Raw genomic sequence first — 26057 nt, forward strand, 5'->3', positions numbered from 1 at the left:
ACAGACAGACAGTTAAGTAGTAACCCATGGTACCATGGTTGGTAGTAATCATTTAATCACTTTAGACAGTTGACATTGACAATTGACAGTTTCAAACCCTATTCTGTTGTCTGTTCTGATTTCTGAAAAAGTAAAACTCAATTTTGGAAGTTAGTGCAGCTATTTAGTTGGATTAAATATTTAGGTTGTGATAGAAACAAATAAAAATGGTAAATAACTTTTCTTATATCATAGAATTAGCTTCTAATGATTTATTTATAGGCGCATACGATTCTGTTAGTACAACCGGGTATGAATCCAGAAACTCGTACCTATTCTGATTATGAATCAGTTAACGAATGTATGGAAGGAGTCTGCAGAATATACGAAGAACACTTAAAAAAGCGTAATCCGAACACACCTACTATTACTTATGATATTTCCCAACTTTTTGATTTTGTAGACCAGGTATGTAAACATTTTTTTACTCATTTTAGTCGGATTTCTGTATTTTTATTGGATGAAGCCTTTACAGGAATCTGGTAATTTAGATACAGAAAGCGTACTCTTTATATGTCTTAAAATAGTGGGTATTTAGCTTGGCTTCTGTACTTGCAACTACATCTTAGCATAAGATTTATTATTCCGAAAAGATTTACAGAATTTTTAATTCTTGTTCAAATTTAATGTGTAGTCATATAATCAGACTGATATTATTACAATATTGTTTAATCTTCACTAGTGTATAATATGTTTACATGTATAGACATTTGGGTAATATAGCTGCAATAAAAATAAATCAGAAAAACTTTCAACAGAAAATGATACAGATAGAAAGGGGTAAATAAATAGAAAAAAACTTATTTATAATTAATATTAACTTAACAACTGTTGACCTCTTGTCTCCTAAATCATATTTTTGTTATTGATCTTTTTCTAACAATTTTGTTTGCCTATTTTATATTATATGGTGTAATTTTCAGCTCTCAGATTTAAGTTGTCTTGTGTACCAGAAATCAACAAACACATATGCCCCATACAACAAAGATTGGATAAAGGAGAAGATTTATATATTACTACGACAAGCTGCAGGACATGAAGTATAATATTTTCGAATATATTAAATACTTATTATGAGCTGTGAAGCAAAGTTACCTTCAAACCTAACTAGTATTATGTTTATATGTATTTCTGATACCTATCTGTAATTAATTTCTTTTATGTTATTCTGATATTTTGGTCAATGTTTTTTCTTGTAACTTTAACTTTTATGTATTTGTTTCTAAAGTTTCATATAACAGAATACCAAAAAAGTTCTTGACACGTTAGGGGCCATGTAAAGCACATATGATAAATGTGAATTACTATGATCACCCATTGATAATTTTATATTGTAAAATAACTAAAAAGAAAATGTGGGTGAAAATAATTCTATGTTGTGGATAACCCATGACTCAACAATTACAAAATTTCTTCTTAAATAAACTTTAAAACTGGTGAAGTGAGCTACATATTATAGATATCATATAACCAATATAGTCTCTTAGAAAAAAATGTTATATTTTGATAATTCAGCAGTAAATTGTGTTTCAAATACTTCAATGCTCTCTTAAATTAAAAAAATGTATCTATTTTATCTAAACATTAGATTAGGCTTAAAACATGGTTTTTTTTTAGTGTAAGTTAACTTTGCTTCAGGTATTTTTATTATAATTTTGTATTCTATATTTTAAGTTATATGTTGGTGGTTTCTACTGAAAAGTTCAATTATTTAATTTAAACTGTTAAAACATACCTAAAATTGTTTTTCTCAGTTTAGAACATCACTAACATATCTTTAGGTTTATCCATAATAAAATATGAAAGAAATTAAATGTGTTATTACTGGTACACCCCATTCAGATGCCCAGCTGAAAGCAATATGGAAGAATACACCTGCTGCAATTAAGCTATGGGGCATAACAGTATTAGTGTAAAAAACATCAAATGTTTTATTACCAGTGTATTTCAGTCCTGTCTGATCAAAGTATGTTCATAGTTTGAGCGATAACCAGTCAAAAACTTTTCAAACTTCTTTATATTCCACTGCGGTCAGAGATGCCATTAAACCTATTTCAATTTTGTTTACTAAACAGTTGTTTACTAATCATTTCTAAACAGTTTTCAAATACAACAGCATTTAATTCAAAGAGTCTGTAACTATCTATTGGAGTTCTTGATAAAATTGAGTCAGCAGATTGATATGTCATGTGGTGAAATATACAGCCTCATGATCAGTGAAGACCATACAATAAAGGTCCTATATATACCAGAACGCTACTACAAATGTTTAAAGGATTTGTAAAGGACTCAAAATAAACTTTATCAGCTGTGGAAGCATATACTGTAATAATATTACAATCCCATAACTTGTATCCAAATCCCACAATTTTTAGCATTATTATTTTGAAGTTATAGGCTCCCAACGTTTGTTAGAGCATGCTACATCCCATTTCAATTCTATGGGTTAAACATAAACAAATTTAAAAAAGAACTATATTTTTTTCATCAACTTTACAATATATAACAATTTCTTTAAAACACTGCATAAAATGTTCATTTCCACATATTAAAACCTGCATATTATCAACCTTATCCTTGAGATATGTTTTCAAAACATCCACTTCTAATTTCGCTTTGTGAACAGTCTCATTGTACTTCTCATCAATGTTTTCTGGGTTACTTAAAAATAATTCGTAGCTGAAATTCCAGTTACTTTGTAAACTATACAATTTGTTTCTTAAATAAATTGTATCAAAACTTTTACAACAAAAATAGAGTTTTAAAAACGAGTCACAATCTTTTTGTTTGATTATATCACAAATGATACCATAAAGGGATGTAATACCCACACCTTGAGCAATAAAAAGGATGTGTTTGTATGAATAATTTATAGAGAAATTGCCGTATGGTCCTCGCCATATCGTATTTGAACCAAATTTTAATTTTCTTATATATGAAGACATTTGTCCTATTTCATATAATTTTATTAACACTGTAAACTTCAAACTGTCAGCGTTTTCTATAGGTAGGGGTGTATATGGTCTTTGAAATTCTTGGTTTGTTGGCCCTGTTTTTAACATTAAGTATTGTCCTGGATTAAACATTACCTTTAACGGTTTCATATCATTTCCATGATCAGTTTGTTTAATAAATCGACTATACTCAAAAGTTATAAAAACTGCATCTTTACAATGTGGTTCGATGTTGTTTACTGTAAATACCGTGTAAGCCGTAGGTAATATACAGTTCATATGCACTATTTGACTTTTTTCTTGGGTTTTCATTTGGTTGTATTTCTTTAGTTGCTCTTCATAAATATCTAAAATGCATGGATTACATCCAGAGTTGCAACAGTCAGATTCAAGGGGCTCTATTGGAGGCTCCATTTCCACTGCAAGGTAATAGAATCACAAATTGTAAAAGTCTTTAAGACTATTCGATTTCAAAGTTCAAATTTTGAATTCTGTTATGAAAAAAATAGGTACAATCATTTTTAAAATTGCTCACCAATGTTTTAGAGAAGGAACAAAATTTGTGACATATTTTTTGTTCGAATATGTACCTTAAATTGTTTTCTAATTGAATTTTATGCATTTTTGTTTATTAGGTATGGTCACAGTACATTCCTTTATAAAGAAGTGGTCACGTAATTTGCTTGCCATTTCCCTTAACCCAGAATTTTTTATTTACTATGACTTAACCTAAATCTGTCAGTGTCTATTGTAAATTTTAGGTCAACTACGAAAAATGTATAAGCCCTAATGTATGCAACACGTATTTATATATTACCTCGTGTTTATTGAACTCCATGAATTTATTAATGATTGTGAAAACTGAAATTGAGATCAATCACGAACAATATTACAAATTAGTTAAATGTTTTATACTGATTAAAATGATAGACTATTTATTATGCTAAAATTAAAAGGATTAAAATGTGTCCATACGTCCACAGGTCCACAGAATACTCCATCCCCATGTATTCTGTGATACGTCAGCATCTACTTACTATATCTAATTTTTTAAAAATAATTTAAGATTATCGTTATCTCTTCTTTTCTTAACTTGTTTATGTTTTGATTTATTAAAAGTGCAACCACTCAGACTGTTTCATACCCATTGCTTACCAACAGAATTGATAAGTGAACGATCATCGTTGACAATGATATGGGTTGTAAAACTCACGTCATGTCTGCCTCACGCTCAGAGTACGAAACTATGTCTCGTCATCATGGTTGCGATAACTCTACAGTTGAGTAGAGAGTATGTGAAGATATACTACAGAAATGATCCTGTGAAGTATGATCTTGATTATTTTTGTGTATGTCTCAATACTTACCACAAACTATCAAATCTGTTTTCATGGTATGCTACTAGCGCCATCTACAAACGCACGCACGATTTGTTTTTGGAAGATTCCTCTTTGGATTTGAAAGCATTGTAATTCAACATTAATCAACAAATAATATAGAATCGTTTATATTGCCAAAGTTTATGTAAAAACACCATAAAATTATCGAGGTCGAGGCGCAATCGAGTCAATGCTTATCTCTGAATATTTACGCCTATTTATATGTCTGTATCTGTTAATATTTTTAATGTTTTGGTTAGAATTTTTGAAAACAGTTTCCTCATTTTGTAGAATTCAGAAGTTCAAAGTGACAGGTGACAGACTTATGAAAAATGAATAATAATAAACTGGTCGAACTTGGTAAACTTTTGTTAGAAAAATAAGTAAAGCAAAAGTTTATACAAATAAGACTCCGAATTTTCGTTTTGTCTATAGAAAAGAATTAAAAAATCTACTTAAATCCAAACAAACTTGATTGAGTTACATTTACATATAAAAGCATTTAAAATTCGTAGTTTATGACTTTATGAATGGATAAACGATTTTAGACTTATATTTATAGCACATAATAAAAAACAGTTGTTTCTTATCGTACTATAACCACTATCTCTCCTGATACGTCTCAATATAATTACAAATCAAAGTTTGTTTTTATTTTTTTATTTTATATGATAATTGAATTCACGGAATCTTCAAAAAACTAAACTGTACGTTCTAATGTAGATGTCGTTAGTAGCAAATCACAACAATAGATGTGTAAGTTTGTGATAAGTATCGAGATATACAGAAAACAAAACAAGATCATACTTCACAGGATCATTTCTGTAGTATATCTTCACATACTCTCTACTCAACTGTAGAGTTATCGCAACCATGATGACGAGAGATAGTTTCGTACTCTGAGCGTGAGGCAGACATGGCGTGAGTTTTACGACACACATCATTGTCAACGATGATCGTTCACTTATCAATTCTGTTGGTAAGCAATGGGTACGAAACAGTCTGAGTGGTTGTACTTTTAGAAATCAAAATGCAAAAGTTAAACTGTAAAGGTCTCCTACCAGAACCAGAGATCTAAGAGATATTTATTATCGATAATTGTCTACCACAAAGCCGCGGGTAGCTTGTCAGAGCCAGCTTCTAAGGACAGGATCGTAACAGCGGGGTTCGAGGTGTGGAATTTTATAAACAACGGATCATTTCATAAAACAGGTCTATGGAATTTGCTAGCAAGAGCTCCTTATCACTGAGCTGAATATTAATGAGTCTCTTAGAGATATGGTAGTACTTTACTGCAACACAAACCCTATTTTATTATGGTGTGTATCTACATTTAAAATTATATATGAATAAATCAATCTTTCAAATGAATATTTTTGAAACTATTTGACGTTTTTGGAAATTTTTTTTGATATTAAACCATTGATGGAAAATAATTGATTATAATTTTCGTAATAAATAACCAAATATTTCTAACGAAATTTTAACAGTCTGAAAGGGAATAGCTGAATATGATGTGCTCCTCAGAATAATAGAAACTTCAAAACCAATAATCTGAGAAAAGCCAAAGCCACCTTAGAATTAGAAATAGAATAATACCTTACTATTTTGGTTTGTTTTTTAACCAGGAGTAAACTAAAAAGACAGATGCACACCCTAGAAAAGTCACTAAATACATCTTTTTTGGGTGATTATCTCGGCCTTGCTTCCGGTAATCCAGTAATCAGTATCGGACAAATTCACACGTCGATTCTAACATTGTAGAAGAAAATCGTCCGGAACGTATACGAAAGCGATATATTCGCGATAAAATTATATCTAAAATCCAATGGAATTTTACAATCTTTCATCAGCCCATTAACTTACAACAACAAATATTGTATGTTACTTTATAGGTATATAACCAGTTTTATATAATATAACATATAATAATAAACGACACATATTTGAAAGATAAGGGCGGTTGTTAATTTCACTTAAAATTTTATTTAAAGTGGGCATTTCATTCTTGAAAAAGAAACTGTGTACTATCTGTCGTACAGATGTTTTAACTCTTTCATCGTATGTTGCAAGGATAGAAAGTCAACCGTCAATATTTTTAGGACATCTTACAGTTCCAGTCTGCTTATATTCCTTAATTGTTCTGTAAATAGTTGAATTCGCAACAACTCAAATTAGCACATTACTTTAGTAAGTCTTGATTTTAACAATCACTATTCTACAAAACTATTCTGTTGTTTGTTTAATTTTTGCTACCATGGCTGTTATCACGCTGTTATTTTCATTCCAGGATTATCAATTTTTATTTGTTTGTACATGTTTATAATGCATTGTTTTTCATTTGATGATAAATGACCCAAATCTACTCGGCGTTTTTTAGGTGGAGAAGGATAATTACCACTAGTACTTGGCATTAAATCCATATTGTTATCTTAATAATACTAATACGTCGCTAAATAGTTCTGTAAAGAACATATAACAGAACACATAAATGCAAACGAAAAATCTAAAAATTAAAGGAATAACGCAGAAAATACAAAAAATCGATATAAATTTTGTATTTTAAAATTTCATAAATGTCATTAGTGTCAAAATGTCATAATTTAGTGGAGTAAACTTGCCTGCGGTTGGACCAATTACAAACAAGCATTATGGTGCGGCAAATTTGAATTACTCCTCCTGGTTAAAAAAACAAACCATAGTAACCATATTATCTATGTATTCTCCTAATTTTAAATGTATGTAAAAATGTGAGTTCGATTTTAAGCTGTTAAGCTACTGGTTTTGACATTAATTTAAAGACAAATAACTATGACTTGATCTTAAAGGCTTTGATCGTTGCTTACAGGTGTAATAGCTGTGTAGTAAGGAAAATTGTTACAACGGTACTCAGTCTACCCTAGATTTTCATATTTTATTTAATATAAATATTTACTACACAAGTTTCATCTTTTCATCATGTAACATTAGCTTCTATAACAATTTTTCCTCCATTCCTTTATATTTCTATAATGAATTTTCCTAGAGAACCAATTCTGTAAGTAAGTGGCGTACCCAGGGGGGTTTTGGGGGTTGAACCTCCCAGGCCCTATTCTGACACTTACTCACACATTTGAAGGACTCAAAATGGAGGTAACATCATAAAAAAAATTTCGGTGATCAACCAAAACCCCCCAGAGGCAAATTCTAGGTGCGCTACTGCTGTAGGTTAAATTAAAATAAATAAACCACATTCTAGTTGTCAACTTTTATATTTTTACAAAATCACACACTTCAGGTTTTCTACAATCAAACTTAAGTTACTAACATAACAAAAAACGAATTTGAGCTAGAATGGAGCACAAAATTGATAAAAATATTCTTAAATCATCAAATAACCGATACATAAATAATAACTTTTTATTCCCATCAATATACTATGTAAAATAAAACATACAACGCTGTTAAAAATAAACAATTCTATTCTCTTAAGATTCTATTATATGAATAGTAGTTCAAATTATTCAAGAATTCAGTATCTATCAACTATAAGAACCAAAAATTATGCAAAAAGCTAAAATAACGCTCAAAAATCCAATATTTGTTGGTACTAGCGAGAAATACCCAATAGCTCGTAATGAAGATATAAATAAAAACAGAAAGAGTTATCTAAAGGATGTTATTTTAAAGGTACAGGCCTTTAAGTTGTTTTCGCTGACAAGTGACAGCGATTTTGATAGTTGTCACAATTTATATTTCATCAGAAATTTATTTCGTTTTAAAGTTACCAACCTCTAAAAAAAACAGTCATTATTAACCATATTACATGACGTTTACTATGTTACGCTACATGTGTACTACAGTTTTTGTAACATCTGCTATAAAATTGAGCGAATACTATGGAATAACATAACAATATCACAATAAATCTTAAAGATCTTACTAATTAATAGTCTTATAAATATAAAACACACCTAACTACAATAATCATTAAGAGAAAGACGCAAAAGAAGAATTTTGTCAACAAACAGGTGTCAGAAAACTTTTCCCAAGGCTCCTGTATTTTTTTTTACCAAAATATACTTAAATTTCTTCTTGTGTGATTTTTGAAACACCCTATACTTGCCACGTCCTAAGGCGCATTCTCATACGCACTGAGACATTTGCAACGTTAAGTGCATATTGTCAAAATATATATAAATATATTTAATATTGCAACAAATATACAATCGTAATTTACTTAGTAAAAATAGCTGTTCTGATGCATTTCTTAATGTTTGACAGCACGTTATAATAGTAAACCAGCTTTTGTCGAAGGTTTATCTACTTGACTAAAAATTTCTATTGGCAAAGGCCGCCGGTAAGTAATAACGAAAATTTCTTAGAAGTGTTTGTTGAAGATGTTTAACTAGAATTTGCATCAACCCAAGAATATTTTGATTAAAAGACTGTAGATAGTCTGAACCTCCTGTTTCGGCTCTTCAGATGATCAGGATAATAGTTTATCCGTATATTTTCCCAACAAAGCCAATATCGACATATACTGGAAGCAAACTTGTGAATGCCAGCAGTCTAGAGTTTATTTCTGTAATCACCAAAGCAGATCAGACGAAATTTTCAGCAGACAGAGACATTTAGATTCATTCCGTCAGTGCTCAATTACTACATTAGATTTAACCGACTAGTTAAATCAATTGCTAAAAAACACATCTCAAAAATAGTGTATATCCCAGGATGGAGTGAATCCAACGAGAAATTATATATAGACTATAATATATATAATATCTTGTAGACAACAGTATGCTACGAAATTTGCCTTTGGGACTTAACCCTATGGCTATAAAGCAGATACGGTACTCAACCAGGCGATGTGTGAAAAGTCGAGTCACTTGAGCCATCGAAAATCCGGAGACGAAACAATCTGCCCTACATTCTTTAGATGATTCATGTATTTTTAGCGAAATAGGCTGAATGTATTTTAAACAGTATTCAAGCTTTTATTGTATTAATGAAATTTAGGCTCAAACATGTAGGTACGTCAGAAAATACAGACATCTAACTGCTTAGCAATTAGAACTCTAGTACGTACTTGTAAATCGATTAAAAGTCCTTTTTAAGAGATAATTCTTGCTTTGAATGTACATATTGCGACTAGCGTGCTATCAGACATTACAAATTGCGGTAAAGTTATGAATTAAGGCACTGTATAAGGCAAAGCGCATTAAAAAAATATACGTTAAAGCTTTGCGATATTCGTAACTGTTTTAGGAACCTTAGATTGATAGTACGTGAGCTCTTTTCAATTCCACTGATTAGCCAAACAGCAAAATATTATTTTCATCGTTAGATTTGCTAATTATTTAGTCTTAAGTGATCTGGAACGGGGCTCATATCACACATAATACCTGTCCAAAGCCTATTCAAACAAAAACTTTGAAAATTATATGAAGATGATAGAGGAAAAAAATGAATGTATAGACTTTGGGCAATGAAGATAAAAAGCAACCATGTTGTTTTATAATACAGTGTATCTAGCGGGAAATAATGATAAGGGGTAGTGGAGGGAGGTTTACAGCGTGAGGATTTATTAATCACAATCATACTTTTGCAATCGAAGAGTTTTTCAAGTCGTTGTAGTCGCTTGTTTTTCTCTAGGTACAATATTCGCCGATCAGGACATATATCCTAGTCTATATAGGTCCGAGTATAAATTTAATAAAAAAAGTAGCAATAGATGCCGCCAACTAATCGATTCCCCCTAGATGACCCGATCTCAATCACTGTGATTTGGCACGAAGTTAATGCCTACAATTTTGAAACTTTACTTTTTAGATTGTTTTTACCTTCAAACATTTTAATTGCTAATCAAAATTTGATACAGGCAGTGGCTTCTATTGCCGTTAGTTACGGCAGATTAAAAAATATTTACCTGCAACTTACTTTTTTCTGGTATTTACACATTGTTTACTATAATTAATGAAAATTAAGCAAAATTTTAATTGACAATAGGTTACATTTGAAGTTTCAATTTCAAGCTCGGAAATTACGAGAACGATTTCCGAGGGGAAAGAGAAATTAAACTAAGGAGGTAAAACAACTTTTTATTGATACAGTTATTTACGTATGAATACTTAGTCAGAAAAAGTTCCTTTCGTATTGAGATTAGATTAGGTTTTCGTAGTTAAAGAAAGACAGAAACGAGCAGAGAATGGACCGCTTGGGATACATCCCACTCTGATGTCACAGGCCTCACCCAGAGACGTCAAAATCACGCTCACAGCCAGTTTTCAGTCAGCGTCAATTACGCACAGAGTCTAGAGCGAGTTAAGAGTTTTATAGGCGTGATGTGTGATGTTAGAATAGGAGTAGTAGGTGTCCCAAACGGCCCTCTTAATATAATGATACAGAAATTATAAACTTATCGCCCGTCGATGGCCGATCTCAATTTCAAACATATACCGCCTTTAATCCGAAACAATTAAGATACCTCTTTAAAAAAATAAGAGTTTTAACCACATAATGTTTCAAATACAGTGTAAACTAATTTAGAATAAGCTTCCGTCAATGAACTTGCTAGTTTTCTTCTTTAAAATACAAACAGATAGAAAAGTAGGGCATATTTTTTATTATGAAACATTATTAACTTATTAACTAAAATGCTGGAAGAAAAATTGTGCGCTAGCAAATTATGTATTGGGAAGATTTGTAATAGACAATAAAATGTCATTCCAACACTAGTTTTATTCTTAGATATACATATTAACCCCTTCCGCTCCATCATATCCACGTATGGATATTTTTAGGTATAGCGAACTTTACCACGATATCCACATACGGATATTAATATAGGGGATATTAATGCACTCTGTAAAAGTGGTGTAGGGATCTGTAAATTAATTTGGATCGCAGTAGAGCATGGATATCCATCCATACGGCGATATCATGGTTAGCCATTTTTTTTTTAATTCCCAGAATAATGTAAACAGCTCAAGGTCGACGTTCACTCTGGTGGCATGGTACAATGATGTGTATTCATTGTACCATGCTCTGGTGGCAACCCAACGCAGTGGCAAGATATTTATTTAGTGCACGTTTAGAGTTTGCTGAGAGAGCACGTGTTCTTTTTCTTGCCTAGTAGGTACGTAATTGTGTTTTATATTAGTAAAAATAGATTCGGATTTAGAGAGTGAAAGTGATTTGGGTTATGAAATGTCTAATAGTGACTTCGAGAGCGATTCAGACAGCAATTATTCATCAACGGATGAGGAAGAAGTCATTGATGGGTACAAATGAGCGGCTGGACGGAAAGTTTTTGGTCTCACTTATAAACCAGTGACAACAAAAGAAATGTATGTATTTGTAGCGCTATATTTTCTCAGTGGATTGACCAAGTGTCTGTAAATTTCAGATTATTGGAGTACCGATAATATATGATTTGGTCCTCCAGTTTTTCGCCAAAATCGCTTTCTGGCCATTCTTAAATTCCTTAGGTTTTCACCACCAGAACTTGTCAAAAGTAATGCACCGCTTAGCAGACTAGGCATATGTGTGCAATTGTATAAAGGTCAACTCCATTTTCGACAGTACATAAAAAGCAAAAGAAATTAGTATCAAAATATTTTCCGTCTGAAAGTGCGTCTGAACTTCGAGGATACACCTGGAATTTTTGTATATATATATCGGCAAGGATATCTATGACATATAGCACATTTCAGGAACAGAAAACCTTTCTTTTTCCGAGAAAATAGTCGTTTATATTTGCAAAAACCTACTGAACAGTAATCGTGAAGTGATTGTAGACAATTGGTATACATCCGTTCGTCTTTGTGAGTTTCTATTGACACAAAAGACTTTCCTTACAGGAACTATTCGATCAAGTAGGGGCGTTCCAAGAGAATTAACATTGGCACATCTTATGCTATTGAACTCCAGAGTATTTTACAGCCAAGTCAATCAAAAATAAGTTTAATTGTGTTACGAGAAATAATGACGCATCATATGACTTAAAACTGTAAACATATTTATTACTAATATCCTTATTCATTCGAGTATTTTCTAGTAAGAAGATCCACGGGTCTCCCTCGGCTAAAAAACCAGTATGGCGTGACCTTCCAGTCTTTTCGCCAAGGGTCAGGAAGGTCGACATCCTTCGACGAGATTCTAGATTCACGGTGCATTATATATAAAGACGAAAGTTTTTGAATAACAGTTAGTTTTTGAACATGAAGTCGAGTTTTTAGATCGAGATATAATTGTACGCGGAAAAGTTTGTGTAATTTGTAAAAGACGTGGAGTGCGTAAACTAACGAAAAAATGTTGCATTGCTTGCTCGGACAAACCTGGACCTTGCTCAGCGGAACATCCTTATGTGGATATTTTGGTAAACACTATAAACTGTTATATAAATTCAAATTGCTTTAAACATTTGTTTGGCCCCCTTAGGTGAATATCTCTTCTATTATACATAATAACTATGGTAAAATGTATTTTCATTAAAAAACTTTTGCTGGTATACAGCTTCCTACCTCAAAAAATGGCCTGGAGTGGAAGGGGTTAAAAAGCTGTGCGTGGCCCTTGGGGTGTGTCGGCAAAAGCTTTTTATGGGGCGTTATTTCTATGTGAGTTAATGCAATTTTATGTCTTAGTACAATTACATTATAAACAAAACTCGATTTTTGTTTTTTACGTAAAAACATTCCTTATTATCATAGAAATACAGTCCTAAAATGTTCTAAAGAAATTCAAAACAGAAACGAAGTCATAGCTGTATATATAACGGTACGCACTTGAGCTAAAACATTTGTATACAACATCCAGCGCCCCGCTTCATCTGTGCACCTGCAACTCGACAATTGCTTTTTAAAATTTTGAAAAGCAGGGGTTTTATATTATTGAAATTTATTATTTTGAAAATTAGAAAAAAAATGGATGGATCTGGTGGTCATTTAAAAGGCAGTAGAAGTAAGGGGTCATGTAGTAAGAATGGAGACAGAAAGATTGCCGAAAAGAGCCCTTGATAGTAAAATGCATGGCGCAAGACCTAAAGGAAGACCACGGAAAAGATGGGAGGATAAAGTGGCAGCGGACGCGCAAAATTTGCTAGACGTGAGAACCTGGAGAAGATCGGCGCGGGACCGACATGGTTGGAGGCATAGTTTGGACTAGGCCACGGCCCGATTTGGGCTGTAGCGCCATTGGAGAGAGAGAGAAGTACGGGGACGCATTGAAATAAGCATAATATGAAAAGAAAATTCGAAGATAATCAGTTTTCTTCAGAAAACAATTCTGAATTACTCAGTTAGATCAACGAAATAAGAAATTGTCTGATATAAATTTAAAGGAACTGTAAAAGTTAATTGTTTTTCCTTATCCAACCAATTTTCTAGTTAAACAGGTATTTATTTAAGGCCAAAAAAACTTTATTATTCCATAATAAAAATCATATATAAACCGAGATCTTTCAAAATTTTGTCATATTCAGTCAATTCTAATTTTCACATTATTGCCCCTTATTTTTTCCGTCGAAAAATGTCGCATTCTATCCGGCTTCAATTCGGTCTTAATAAAATCGTAGAATTAACCCCTAAGTTATTTAATAGAATTCTGTTCATACACTTATCTAAACCAGATTTGGGCGAATCACCTACTTTTGGATTTTTTGATGAATTTAATTCGAATATTACTCAATAACTGTACAAAAATCGGTTATTTTTTTTGTAATAATGCAACGGCATAACTACTAAATAAACAGTATAAAAAATTTTTCGTACAAAATGATAGCACTATGTTAATATGGGAGTTAAGTTATTAGTAAGTTTGCACCACACTTTTTTCTGACTGGATATTATACAGCGACGAAAAACAAGTCTATGATACCAACATCTGGTCAATATAACCAAAAAGATTAACCAATATAAGATCAACAATAGCACAATTAACAATGAAACTTATCATAGCTGTAGCGTATTGTAGTTTGATATTATGGAAGCTTCCAATGCCTGACACGATACAATACCGGAAGAAGACTAACAAATAGTAGTAGAAAGTTTAACTTCCTCCATGACTTCGATGTAATCTTTAAGGCGACTTTTATATGTTCATATACTCATCTATATCAATAAAAATACTTTCCGACTAGTTTGTCCATCCGTAGATAATCTAAAATACTGGAATTTGAGAGTGGTGCGTATGCGACAAGTCGTCGTCGAGCGTCAGCAATACCATGAACGTGAAAAACATCCCGGTGGCACTCAGAAAGTGCCAAATGTCGTGGGAGTCGTAGAAATGGAAAAGCTTGCATTCTACGTTGAATTGTCTCGATTGCGCTGCCGTTTTCTGGAAGAAAAAATGTTTAATGGGCCATTATTTATATTTTTGTAACGTATATATTTTTTAGTGTACTTACCTTCCAAGATATTGCTTTGTGCAAGAAGAACCACATGGCAGATATTGCACACAACGTTGACAGAATCAGGAAGATCCACGTCAAAACCCTCACACTTTCTTTATTAATGTACTAAAAAAATAACAGGTTTGATTAAAATAATTATCAGCGCTACAAACAAAGTTATAAGGGGAGTGGAAAACGAAGAGGTGCAGTGGAAAAAAGTGTGGAAGAGTTTAAATATTATAGTAGGTGTCTAAGAGGAGGTAGAGAAAAGAAATATGAGTAATAATAATAGGAGTGCAGCATGCATTCTTATTATTATTGTACAAAATTATTATATTTTACAAAAATAATAGGCATGTAGAAGAAATGTAGAAATAATAAAAGAGGAACAGAAGATGGGAAAATAGTTTAGAAATAATAGTGATATAAGATGGGATAGGGAAATAATAAACATAGGAGGAGTATAGGAATAATAATAGGAGCACAGAAGGTGAAAAAGGAGTAAAGACATAATTTTAGGAGTATAAGGGGGGTGTAAGAGGAGTTACGGAAATAATAGTAAACATATAGGGGGTCTGTAATAAGTATTACATAAGATGGAAGAGTGTAAGTAAATAATATATTGAGTGTAAGATAAAAGAGAGAAAAAAGAGGCATGTGGGAGGAATATAGGAATAATAATAAGAGCACATAATGTGCAGAAGGAGTATAGAAATAATTATAGGCGGATAAGAGGGTGTAAAGAAATAATATATTAATTTAAGTACAGAAGGAGGAACAATAGGGATGTGAGAGAATCTAGGGAAATAATAAACATTTAGAAGGACTGTAGAAATAATATTAGAGATACAGAATATGGAAGATAAATAACATCTTGATTTTAAGGCGGAAAAAAGAGAACAGAAGAGCTTGCAGGACGAATTTAGGAATATTAATAGGAATGCAGAAGGCGGAACTGTGTAAAGGGAAATTTAAAAAGATTAATAAAAAGAGTGTAAGAAAAGACATAAAATAAATAAGTGGGAATGTAAGGATAATAAACGGAGAGCGGAAGATGGAGGAGTATAAACATAATAATAGGAGTGTATGAGTATTTATAGAAATTGGATAATAACAGAAATCGGAGGACTGTAGGAATAATATGATTACATCATTTGGAGGATTTTAAGGAAAGTCAAGGAATAACAGGCATGTAGAAGAAGTATAAAAATATAAATAAATAAAATATGCTAATAGTTTTACCTTAACATGAACCTAATGATATATTTACCTTCATGACGATATAGAAGACGAAATAAAGGAGAGTATTGGCCATAAATATAGCCAAAAGGAAGACTGGAAAGTTCTTAGGAAGTTTATAGATGGCGAAGATAGCCAAACCCCAATTGCACAAGTTGCCCAAGAAGAGAAGCACGAATCTAGCTGAAAAATTGAAAAAAATAATATATTAAATTGATGTCGGTGTCATTTTTTATTACATTGAATCGATATTCAATATTTCTAAAGTGGTACATACGAATAGTGTCCATACAGTTAATATATATCAATTATCTGCAAGAATATGATTTCACTTCTCCACATAATTGCAATGAAAAACGCTTTATTAATAACAGATATGTCTTTGTAGGATAGTATCATCAACTTGTATGCGTCCACATATAGGTACACATTGTATGTGGTCTCTCCCAACATCTGGCGCTCCATAGCCCTCTGAGTCACGTGAATTTTATTCGCTACCTTTTTTGTGAGTGTTAATGTTTCCGCTCCATAAGTGAGTACAGGTAACACATATTGGTAAAAGATTTTCCTTTTGAGGCATATGGGGAGATCCGATTTAAATACATAGATTGATTAACCAAACGCTGCCCAGGCTAATCCTATGTCTCTTTGTGTTAGACAGCCTTTAATGTGTACTTCATGAACATTTCTCCTATATATTGGATATCTTATGCGGTATTTTATATTATTTAATAATTTTCTATGTCGTTCCAGTTCTTTAAGACTACAATATCAATATTCCTGCAGCTAATGTTGTACAATACTTACCTTTGTGGCATGGTTTTATGACATTTACTGGTCCAGACCAAAAATCGTAGATCCAAACTTGCCGGAACTTCTGCATCGATATATCTCCTATAAATAATAACAAATCAGGTGAAGTTCATCACACACAACATACAGCAAACCTCTTTTATGGTGTAAGTTACCGGATTTTTCTGAACCTCAGCATTTAGCTAGTATTATCTGCTATTCAGACTTACTAAGGCCCAACAGTATTTAATTGTCGCTAAAATGGATCCGCTAAATTAAAACTTGCACGGCGAAACTACACAATAACTGACGTTTCCTGTATGTATGTTTACAAAGTAGACAAAACAAATTTTGAATTCATCCAAGTACTTACGCACACTCCAGCAACCCATGTAGTATATTTTAACGCTCAAGTAGAAGCACATCAGGATGTGAAGAATCACGAATAATGTCCAAAAATAAACATTTCCTTCGAGTAGTCCAATCATAGCTAAAAAATATGATTTTATTAAGTGGGATAAAACGAAAAATAACACCTGATAGAATAAAATATATCCTATAGGATCGGCAACAATTTTGGCATCATTGCTGAAGGGAAAGGCATTGTACCTCCTGTGACAATTCCTTTCCAACGCAGGTTTAATTTTCAAAAGGCCAAGTGAGACTCCTTCACTACAGCCAGACCTGGACAAAGAGGAGAGCAAGCTGCAAGCTGACCTACACAGACTGGCGAAGACTTTATGAGATGTTTGGCTTAAAAACTATTGAACGACCTCCAAATTAAACAAAACAGCAGGCGGATGTAGAGGTGATCGCAGCTAATCAGCTACTACTAAATGGTAAGACTGAAATAACAAGAGTTTTTGACAAGAAGGAAACTTCCTAACCTTGTTCAATTCTTGAAGAACTGCAAGCAGCTATCCTACAATTCATGAAAAAAAAACAACGTCGCTTTTCCAGATGATACCAGGACAGAAAAGGTAAAACGTTTCGGGCGTCTTAGCAATCATTTGCTCGTAAAGAGCATGGACATGTGTGCTGAAGACGGGGAAAATCACCAACATAATTAAGAAACTTCAGCTCAGTCTAGTTACTTTGCCAACTCTACAAATTGTTAGAAAGGTTGGCTCTGGAAAAATTTCCTATACTGTGGACAATATTATTCTAAAAGTTGATTTCATATCTGAAAAGTCTTGTTTTGACGAATAGGTAATTTGAAGCTAAGAGAGAACATTTGATGAAGCTGAGACGAACTTATTAGAGAACAGTTGTTCAGGCTATACGTCGCTAACAGTCTTAAGGCGAATTCTGACAAAAAAAGGACTTTTGTCTTTTTATTTCGCAACAAAGCAGCTAGGAGATACCTAAGCGAAGTGTGGAGAACAATTAGAATGAAGTACTTTAACTATATAACATATCTGGGTCTTAAATTAGACAGAACACTCTCATTAAAACAAAATTGATATGCGCTGAATAACAAGCTGGACAGATCAGTCAAAAGTATTGATAAACTCATCCTCGGTACTTTGTTTTATGACAGTATGGGAAGTATGAGTATCTTGGTACTTTGTTTTATGACAGTATGAGAATATATTCTCCATGGTTCACTTTAGAATGCATTTCCCTTTAATTCTAATTGAATCAAGCGTTTATAGTACTGAAACAATGAAATAAAAAACTTGATTTTTTACTTACCCAAGACGACAGCGACTGCTAGCACACCGAATGTAGTGTAGGCGTTGGCGTTTATATCTGGATGCCGGTTTTGGTAGAGTTTTACCATACAAAGCACTGCCATGACGTACATAAAGCTTGAATCTGCATATAAAACACAGAGATGGATTAATTACTTTACTTTCAAGCACACCAATAAAAGTGGAGTATTTTTATCAGGTAGACTAAAATTTTCCGGTCTCAATTCACCACCACATTATATCAACACTAAAAACAGTGGAGTAATAATTTTTAAAATTTAATCATACCACTTAATCGGATTATATCCTTCTTCTTAAGGTGCCTTCTCCATTACTAAAGGTTGGCTATAATTACAGCAAATTGCTCTCTATCTTGAGCTGTTTTTAGTATCAAATGTGTGTCCATGCCTGTCCAGTCTCTTACATTCTTCAACCAGAAGCATTTTCTTCTTCCTTCCAGTTTCCCTTCCATTATAAGTCATAGGAAGTTGTATTTTTCTCCTCTGTAAATATGTTCTACATAACTCGTTTATCTGTTTTTTACAATATTTAGGAGTTCTCTCTCAGTACCCACTCCTCTTAGCACCTCGTTGTTGGTTACGTGCTCTGTCCAAGAGATCTTTAGCATCCTTCGAAAAACCCACATCTCAAAGGCTTCTATACGACTCATACTTGTAAATCCGAGAGTTCATGTTTCCACTCCGTATAGCAATATGGAATAAACGTTTTTACAAATTGGTATCGGATATCCAACGATAACGTAGAGTTTATTAGGAATTTTTTCATTCGTTGAAATGTGGACCTAGCATATTCTATACGAGCACGTACTTCGACCTCGTGGTCAAGGTCGTTTGTTATCCAGCAACCAAGATACTGGAATCTTTGTACTGGTTCTATATGTTTGTTATAGATACAAATATTAATGTCGACATTTGGTGCACGTGTAACAGCCATTACTTTTGTTTTATTTGTGTTTATATTTAGTCCCAAGCTATCTCCCTCTCTGGTTATGACATTCAAAAGTCGTTGTAAACCCTCAGCACTGTCCGCAATAATGACGGTGTCGTCTGCGTATCTTAAGTTGTTTACGTATTCTGCGTTGATTTTTATTCCTTCTTCAATATTTTCGAGGGCATTTTGAAAGATTTTTTCGGAATATATATTGAATAACAGTATAGAAAGTACACAGCCCTGACGAACTCCTCTTTTTATTGGCTTTTTATTTTATATATCCAAGACGGAATAATCGGAACAACTTCTGAGCACTTTTGAAACTTCTGTTAGTATGACGTTTCGTTTGAAGCGTTTCGAAGCCGAAAGTGATACTATCTATCTATCGATGATAAATATTACCGATGTTTCACATGGAGCCACCTCTCTACAATACAATTTGATGGCGGCAGTTCAATATATAATTATTGTTTAACGAGATTTTTCATATGTTTAGGAAAAAATACTTAACGTTTTATTGCAAATATTTTCCAATTTTACAGTTTTATATATTTATTGTTATTAAATTTTTTTCCGGTTTCTTGCCGGTAGCTTTATTATAAGCCTGAACATATTATTTTTTCCTATTGTGACAAAACTGTACATTCAAGAATTTTCAAAAAATTTATAAGTATTTCTTAGGATTTGATCTTTATGCTGTAAGAAAATTAACAAAATTGTATGTTTAGTTTTCCCACTTTAAACTGGGAAAAAAGTAGTTTTTCGAGTTTTTTCGAAAACGAAAACATGAAGTTTCCTCAAAATACTTCTACTTATCACATATACCTTCTCAAATTTTTTGAATGTGTAGTTTATCTTTTGGTGGGTGCAGATCAACATTAAGTGAGTAGATTTAGACACCCGTGGATAGAATGAACAATTGAGTGCCCCTCTATCACCTTTCAAAATGTTCAGTTTAATAATAGTAATTCTCTAAAAATGTGAATCTATTATAAAAGGTACATTACCAAATTGGAAGTTCAAGAAGTTGGGACAGACGTGGTAACTTGCGCTCAAAACACCCTCCATGATCAAGGCCACACCCATGGCGTAAAACAATCCGTAATGTTGAGGAATGCCAAATTGCTACAAATAAAACGTAAATTAATAGATTAATTTCATTGCAGCGACATAAATCGAAATAAATAGCTTGACCACTATAAAGCTACTTCATACGAATTTTTATCGCGCTAAGAAAATTTTGCCTTAAGAAAATCATTTAAACAAGGCATTTATAATGATTTATATATATGGCAGTTGCGCAAAGGGCACATATATGTATCTTCGCTGTATTGGCCCAATCGTGACGTGCGATGTGCCACGTGATAGGATTTAACTAATACAATACATCGACGGCTTATGTACAGCGTATATACTATAATACTATAAACCTAAATTCAGAAATAAAATAAAAACTTATTATATAAAAAAAACTGTAATGTACCGTCCAATATTATAGAGCTAAGCACATTAAATTATGATAAATTTGCTTTCCGAAGCTACGGTTCTTCCAGTCGTAGTCGTTTTTGGGTTTTTGAGCAGCATAACGACAGTATTTTGACGACGAAAATAATTATCTCTAACTTCCTTAGGTTTCCGTAAAATAATTTTAAAGTTTAATTTAGATTAACGTCATGTTAAATTGATGGATGACAAGTGACATAATAATTTTCAAGTCGACTTCATACATCCAACGAGCACAAATATAAGTTTAACAACAATAATACACTTACCCGGTCGAAATCATCGTCTTTGTGCGAAAGCTCTCGTAAATAGGTAATTATTAGGAATAGAACTCCCAATAGAACGTAACCTATGTTCGAAAACACGTGGTTGAAGTCTCCCAATACACCTAAGGGATGCGCACACAAGAAATTGTAATAACACAAGTCTTGTTGTCCCGTTTCGTTCAAAACCTAAAATTTCAAAGTATATTAGAACATAAAATACACTATTATTGTTTTAATTATTAAAAAAGAGATGTGGCACTCGGATTTTAACTGAATTCAATTCAATTGAATTCCGATTCGATTCTAGTCGATTCGATATGTTTCGATTCAATACGTTTCGATTCTATTCTATTCGATTGGACCACACACGTAGTGTGTGGTTGCGTAATATGTCGTTACACTGCGTTTCTTTTGTTTTTATTTTTTCATGTGTGTAACCTAAGATAGCCAAAATAATATAGTAGACTGTACAATGAATGTGATTCACCTTCGATACGTGGTTTGTTTTCATCAAAGCCACGGTTTTTATCGTAATTTAGGATATACCAATACGAAAGTTGCGCGGTATTGATAAAGAAAAATTACATGCTATTGTAACTTGTGAGATAGAGCTTGCGACGTCAGTAGTCTTAAGTCCTTTCAGTAAAGCGGCCGAAAAATGTTGACAATACCATTTCTAGTACGCATACTTTAAAACTTATAATTTCATGCATAATGTTAGTATAAGTGAGGAAGATAGAATTAAAGTAAGAGATTTTTTTTATATGAATTATTTGCATAAATGTAAAGCATTTTTGTACACTCCGGCATATTTATTTTTAAGGTTGAATTACGGTTGGTTCTCTATTAAGAATAATTACAAAAAAATCAATTTATTTATAAAAAAACAAAAACTAATAACATACCCTTTGATAAGTGATGACTAGCTGTATCACTGGTAAAGCGTAGAAAATGGCAACGGTGACAACATTGTACAGATACAAATACGATTTCCTCGTCAATTCCTTGGGATGCTTCCTCGCCAAATCCACCAAATACGGCTCTCCCCTACCCAACCTCAGGTCCCTATCGGTGTCCACCTCGGCTAAGGTGTCGAAGTCGGCAACGTCCACTGACGGACCACTAATGGCCGAAGTGGTTCGCTGTACTGAAGTCATTTCTGGATATAAAAGAGAAACTACAGACGTTATATAAACCCTAAGATACAACCTGTGTTATATCAACGAATATATACGCTCATACAAGATTAACGCTTATGGAGACGATGTTCTCCGTTTGAAATGTAAATAAAAAAGTTATGTAACCCGGTTGATAGAGGCGATGGTAAAACATGCAATTGTTATTCTTATGTATTTGGGTCGATTTTTTTAAGAAATTCGTAGATACACTACACGTCAAATATTGGTTTTTGTGTAGACAAAAATTTTTCAAATTGGTCATACATGACAAAAAAAATCTCGCCATACATATAATACCTTGAAGTCTTAGTATATCTTACAATGTCACACTGTTATGTTCCGCGTCAATCAAGGGACAAGTGTATAACAATGGGTCTTTTTCATATACCTATACAAGCTGGTACATGGTTTCGGAATTCTAGAATGGATAAGTACTGATTTACATCAGACGGCTTCCAAAAACAAAAAACATCTGCGAAGAAATTATCAAGTCTTGATGCTTTCCCATCTTTTGTTAGATGTATATACAAAACTCAGGAAAAATCGAGATAGCATAGATATTTCTACTACCAAACAAAAAACGGAAGAGGTTTGGCAAGATATCAAAAAAGGAATTTCATAAAAAAAGAAGGATTTGATGACAGGTGAGATCTTGTGACTTAAAGGGGGAAGGACGTAGAAAAAAGACATCCATATACGGACTAGGCGTGAATGAAATATAACAACGACACTTTTTAAATAAGTATATACCACTTGTTACATTTAATTATGGGGGGAATTATTTAGGGTAAATGTAGTATACTTAAGCTCAGCTGTTTTAAGCAGCAACATTGGTTTAAAATTGCTTGAACTTGAAGAAAAAAAGATAGAAAGAACACTATGTAAGAAACTTAAATCACTATGCTCATTCAAAGATCAACTGCCATATTGTTATGCAATGAAATTAGTTGTTTTTAGTAACAAGTAGCATTGCGGTTTTATTTTAATGGGACTAGCGCCATATTGATTTATTATCGCACACTATTGCAAAGATTAGTCACTTATAATTTTCTTAAAATAAAAAGTTGAGTTTTGATCGTCGCTTGAAAAGATTTTTTCAGTTTTTATTGAACATATACCAGCTATATTAACTTGCGAAAGTATATTAAAAAAAGAGAATAGTATATAGATTTTTAACAAACTAAGAAGTTGAAAAAATTACAATTCCAAATCGCACAATCACAATATGCACACATATTAACAGAAATATAGCAGCACAAGCTAATCAATAAACTAACAGACACATAATAAACAAAGAACAATTTAAAAAGTTACTGCAGATGTAGGCCTTACTATTATACTACTAATATAATCTCTCTTAATCTAAAATAAATGTAACAATTGATGCATATTACTGTTTAATAGGTTTATCCAAGTATATTCTTATTTTTACATTCTTCTTCTTCAAGTGCCATCTCCGCGGCGGAGGTCGGCAATCATCATAGCTATTCTGACTTTTGAGACGGCTGCTCTGAAAAGTTCATTTGATGTACATCCGCACCACTCTCTCAGGTTGCGCAGCCATGACATTCTACGCCGCTCTATGCTTTTTTTCCTTGGATATTTCCCTGCATAATCAGTTGGTGCAAGGTGTATTTCTCTCCACGTGTAATATGTCCGAGATATTCCAATTTTCTTGTTTTATTTGTATTTAAAATTAATTTATATTTCTTTATTCATCATTCTCAGAACCTCTTGGTTTGTGACGTGTTCTGTCCACGATATTTTCAGAATTCTTCTATACACTTTCTATACACTTCTATTTCAGTTTTTTCATTGATGTCGCATTTAAGGTCCAAGATTCCATTCCATAAAACAAAGTCGAAAAAACATAGCACTTTTACAACAGGTTGAAATAATTCAAAATCCGCTTTCAGATTTCCACGCTAACTACTTGAGTGGGAAATAATCACTAGACATTCGTTGATGTCTGATGAGGCAGGGATGCTGAAATGGCGTCTCAGTGGTTGATGAATTGTTCTACTCCATATATTGACTTTATTCATCCAAGCGACAGCAATCTTTTACTGAATGTAAATGTAAACTTTTGAACATTTAGCTTTAGTATAGCTTAAAGGACAGAAAACGATATTATTGCACATTTTGCACATTTCGTGTAGCTCAAAAGATAGAAAACGATATTATTAAATCATTTTCGTTCATAGCCATCAAAGTAGATGTCAACTTTGCACGCTAACCACTTAAGTGAGAAATAATCAGGAGACATTCGCTGGCATAGCGTCTTTGATTTTATATTCAGCGCGAGTGTCTGATGAGGCAGGGATGATGAAATCACGTCAAAACGCTCTGTTGATTATCGATTGAAACGCGAAAGGTTGACGAATTGTTCTCTTACGCCATATCTTGGCTTTATATACCGGCTGGTGAATTGTCAAATGGGCCATATGAAACTCAATGGGGAAATTCTAGATTGTTGAATTCCTGCTTCCCTAATTATTTTACATCAAAAGTCATAAGAAACTATTTGTAGAGGAATGAAATCTGTATTAAAAAGAAATGTTAAAATTGTTTTACTAGTTAAACCTACTCCAAAATTTTGCAAAAATATAATACACGTGTTGCATGTGATCATATTGATGTAAGATATTTGAATTTTATGAATAAATTATAAACAATAAATTTTACTAAATACTATTACAATTACTAAACGATAAATACTACTTTGTAAACAATAAATTATACTGTTTACAAAGCAAACAAAGGCAATGAAAGTCAGTTTACAAAGTCAATGAAATGTACTCAGTTGACGAAAAATCGCAATAATGTTGTATTCAGGCAATAGTGCGAGCACTGCCAAGATATTCTAACACCTAACACAATCTAATTCAATTCCAGGTTATACAACAATTCAAAGAATTTTAATATAGTTTTACTGTGATCCTTATTCCTAAAAATAATTTATGATAATTTCTGAACATAAAACTATAACAAATATTCAAACAATAAGCCATTTTGTACTAAGCAGTATCCCAATCGATTGTAAAATTCTCGTCTAACATTAGCCAGAACGCGTGGCGTTATTTTTGTACACTCTTCAATAATTCGCATTTTTAATGCTTAAACATCTGTAAATTTTTGATCAGAAAAGATTTTTGATTTTAGATGCCCCCAGATAAAATAATTGTTTGGAACTAGATCTCCCGATCTCGGTGGCCACTTAATGTTACAGTTAGGTCCAATCAAACAATTATTAAAACTCTTTTTAAGGAATTTTTTAAACTCCCAGTTAATGTGCGCAGAGCATCCATCTGTTTGAAACTAAATTTCTTCTTTATCTGGAGGTATTTCTAAAAGTCTCGGTAAAATCTCTTGTAGCAAGTCTAAAAACTCTTGAATTTAAATTTTCCTCGCAGAAAAATGGTCCAATAATATTGTGTCTCAATATTCCTAACCAGACATTTATTTTTTGACGATATTGGGTATGGCTTTCAATAATATCCTCAGGCTTTCTTGTCAACCAAAACCTACAATTTTTGGTTTTTATTACTTAATGTAAATGTACATTCATTACTAAACCAAATGGTTTTTTAAAAATTGTCTGTCCGCATAAGCCTTTCTAAAATTTCATTACAAAATTCCGCTCGTGCTCGTCTCTCAACATCTCCTTCTCTTAGTTCTTGATGACATTGAAAT

At 32.7% G+C, this 26057-nt stretch overlaps 3 protein-coding genes, 1 long non-coding RNA gene and 2 other non-coding genes across 8 annotated transcripts in view; 3 read left to right on the forward strand and 3 right to left on the reverse strand.

Moving 5' to 3' along the window:
- Window positions 1-55: 55 nt before the first annotated feature.
- e(r) (enhancer of rudimentary) lies at window positions 56-1855 on the forward strand. The gene is made up of 3 exons (XM_072530728.1): window positions 56-209; window positions 262-447; window positions 963-1855. Exons 1-3 carry the CDS (start codon window positions 207-209, stop codon window positions 1083-1085), a joined length of 312 nt encoding a protein of 103 aa, XP_072386829.1. The 5' UTR covers window positions 56-206; the 3' UTR covers window positions 1086-1855.
- A 606-nt stretch (window positions 1856-2461) lies between these two features.
- Window positions 2462-3896, reverse strand: LOC140440302 (NADH-cytochrome b5 reductase-like). Its single transcript, XM_072530727.1, has 2 exons — window positions 3529-3896; window positions 2462-3412 (listed from the first exon to the last, which is right to left on the reverse strand). The coding sequence occupies exon 2, from the start codon at window positions 3405-3407 to the stop codon at window positions 2502-2504; it is 906 nt and encodes a 301-aa protein (XP_072386828.1). The 5' UTR covers window positions 3408-3412; window positions 3529-3896; the 3' UTR covers window positions 2462-2501.
- A 220-nt stretch (window positions 3897-4116) lies between these two features.
- On the reverse strand, window positions 4117-4330 carry LOC140440407 (small nucleolar RNA U3). Its single transcript, XR_011950823.1, has one exon. It is a non-coding gene; the product is annotated as a small nucleolar RNA U3 (small nucleolar RNA).
- An 839-nt stretch (window positions 4331-5169) lies between these two features.
- Window positions 5170-5383, forward strand: LOC140440408 (small nucleolar RNA U3). The gene has a single exon (XR_011950824.1). It is a non-coding gene; the product is annotated as a small nucleolar RNA U3 (small nucleolar RNA).
- A 2227-nt stretch (window positions 5384-7610) lies between these two features.
- On the forward strand, window positions 7611-10486 carry LOC140440306 (uncharacterized). The gene is made up of 2 exons (XR_011950810.1): window positions 7611-9336; window positions 9385-10486. It is a non-coding gene; the product is annotated as an uncharacterized lncRNA (long non-coding RNA).
- A 669-nt stretch (window positions 10487-11155) lies between these two features.
- LOC140440305 (SID1 transmembrane family member 1-like) overlaps window positions 11156-26057 on the reverse strand; it is a 49746-nt gene continuing 34844 nt past the window's right edge. For 2 of the 3 annotated variants that reach the window (XM_072530731.1, XM_072530729.1), the window contains 9 exons: window positions 22092-22345; window positions 21190-21372; window positions 20425-20542; window positions 18468-18590; window positions 17146-17262; window positions 16788-16874; window positions 16012-16163; window positions 14757-14867; window positions 11156-14686 (listed from right to left, as the gene is read on the reverse strand). In XM_072530731.1, the coding sequence (XP_072386832.1) occupies window positions 14510-14686; window positions 14757-14867; window positions 16012-16163; window positions 16788-16874; window positions 17146-17262; window positions 18468-18590; window positions 20425-20542; window positions 21190-21372; window positions 22092-22345 (1322 nt within the window). In that variant the 3' untranslated portion in view covers window positions 11156-14509. Of the gene's footprint in view, window positions 14687-14756; window positions 14868-16011; window positions 16164-16787; window positions 16875-17145; window positions 17263-18467; window positions 18591-20424; window positions 20543-21189; window positions 21373-22091; window positions 22364-26057 lie in introns of all 3 variants that reach the window. The other variant, XM_072530730.1, reaches the window with a different exon arrangement.

Source organism: Diabrotica undecimpunctata, chromosome 4 (assembly GCF_040954645.1).
Source record: "Diabrotica undecimpunctata isolate CICGRU chromosome 4, icDiaUnde3, whole genome shotgun sequence".
Classification (NCBI taxonomy): domain Eukaryota; kingdom Metazoa; phylum Arthropoda; class Insecta; order Coleoptera; family Chrysomelidae; genus Diabrotica; species Diabrotica undecimpunctata.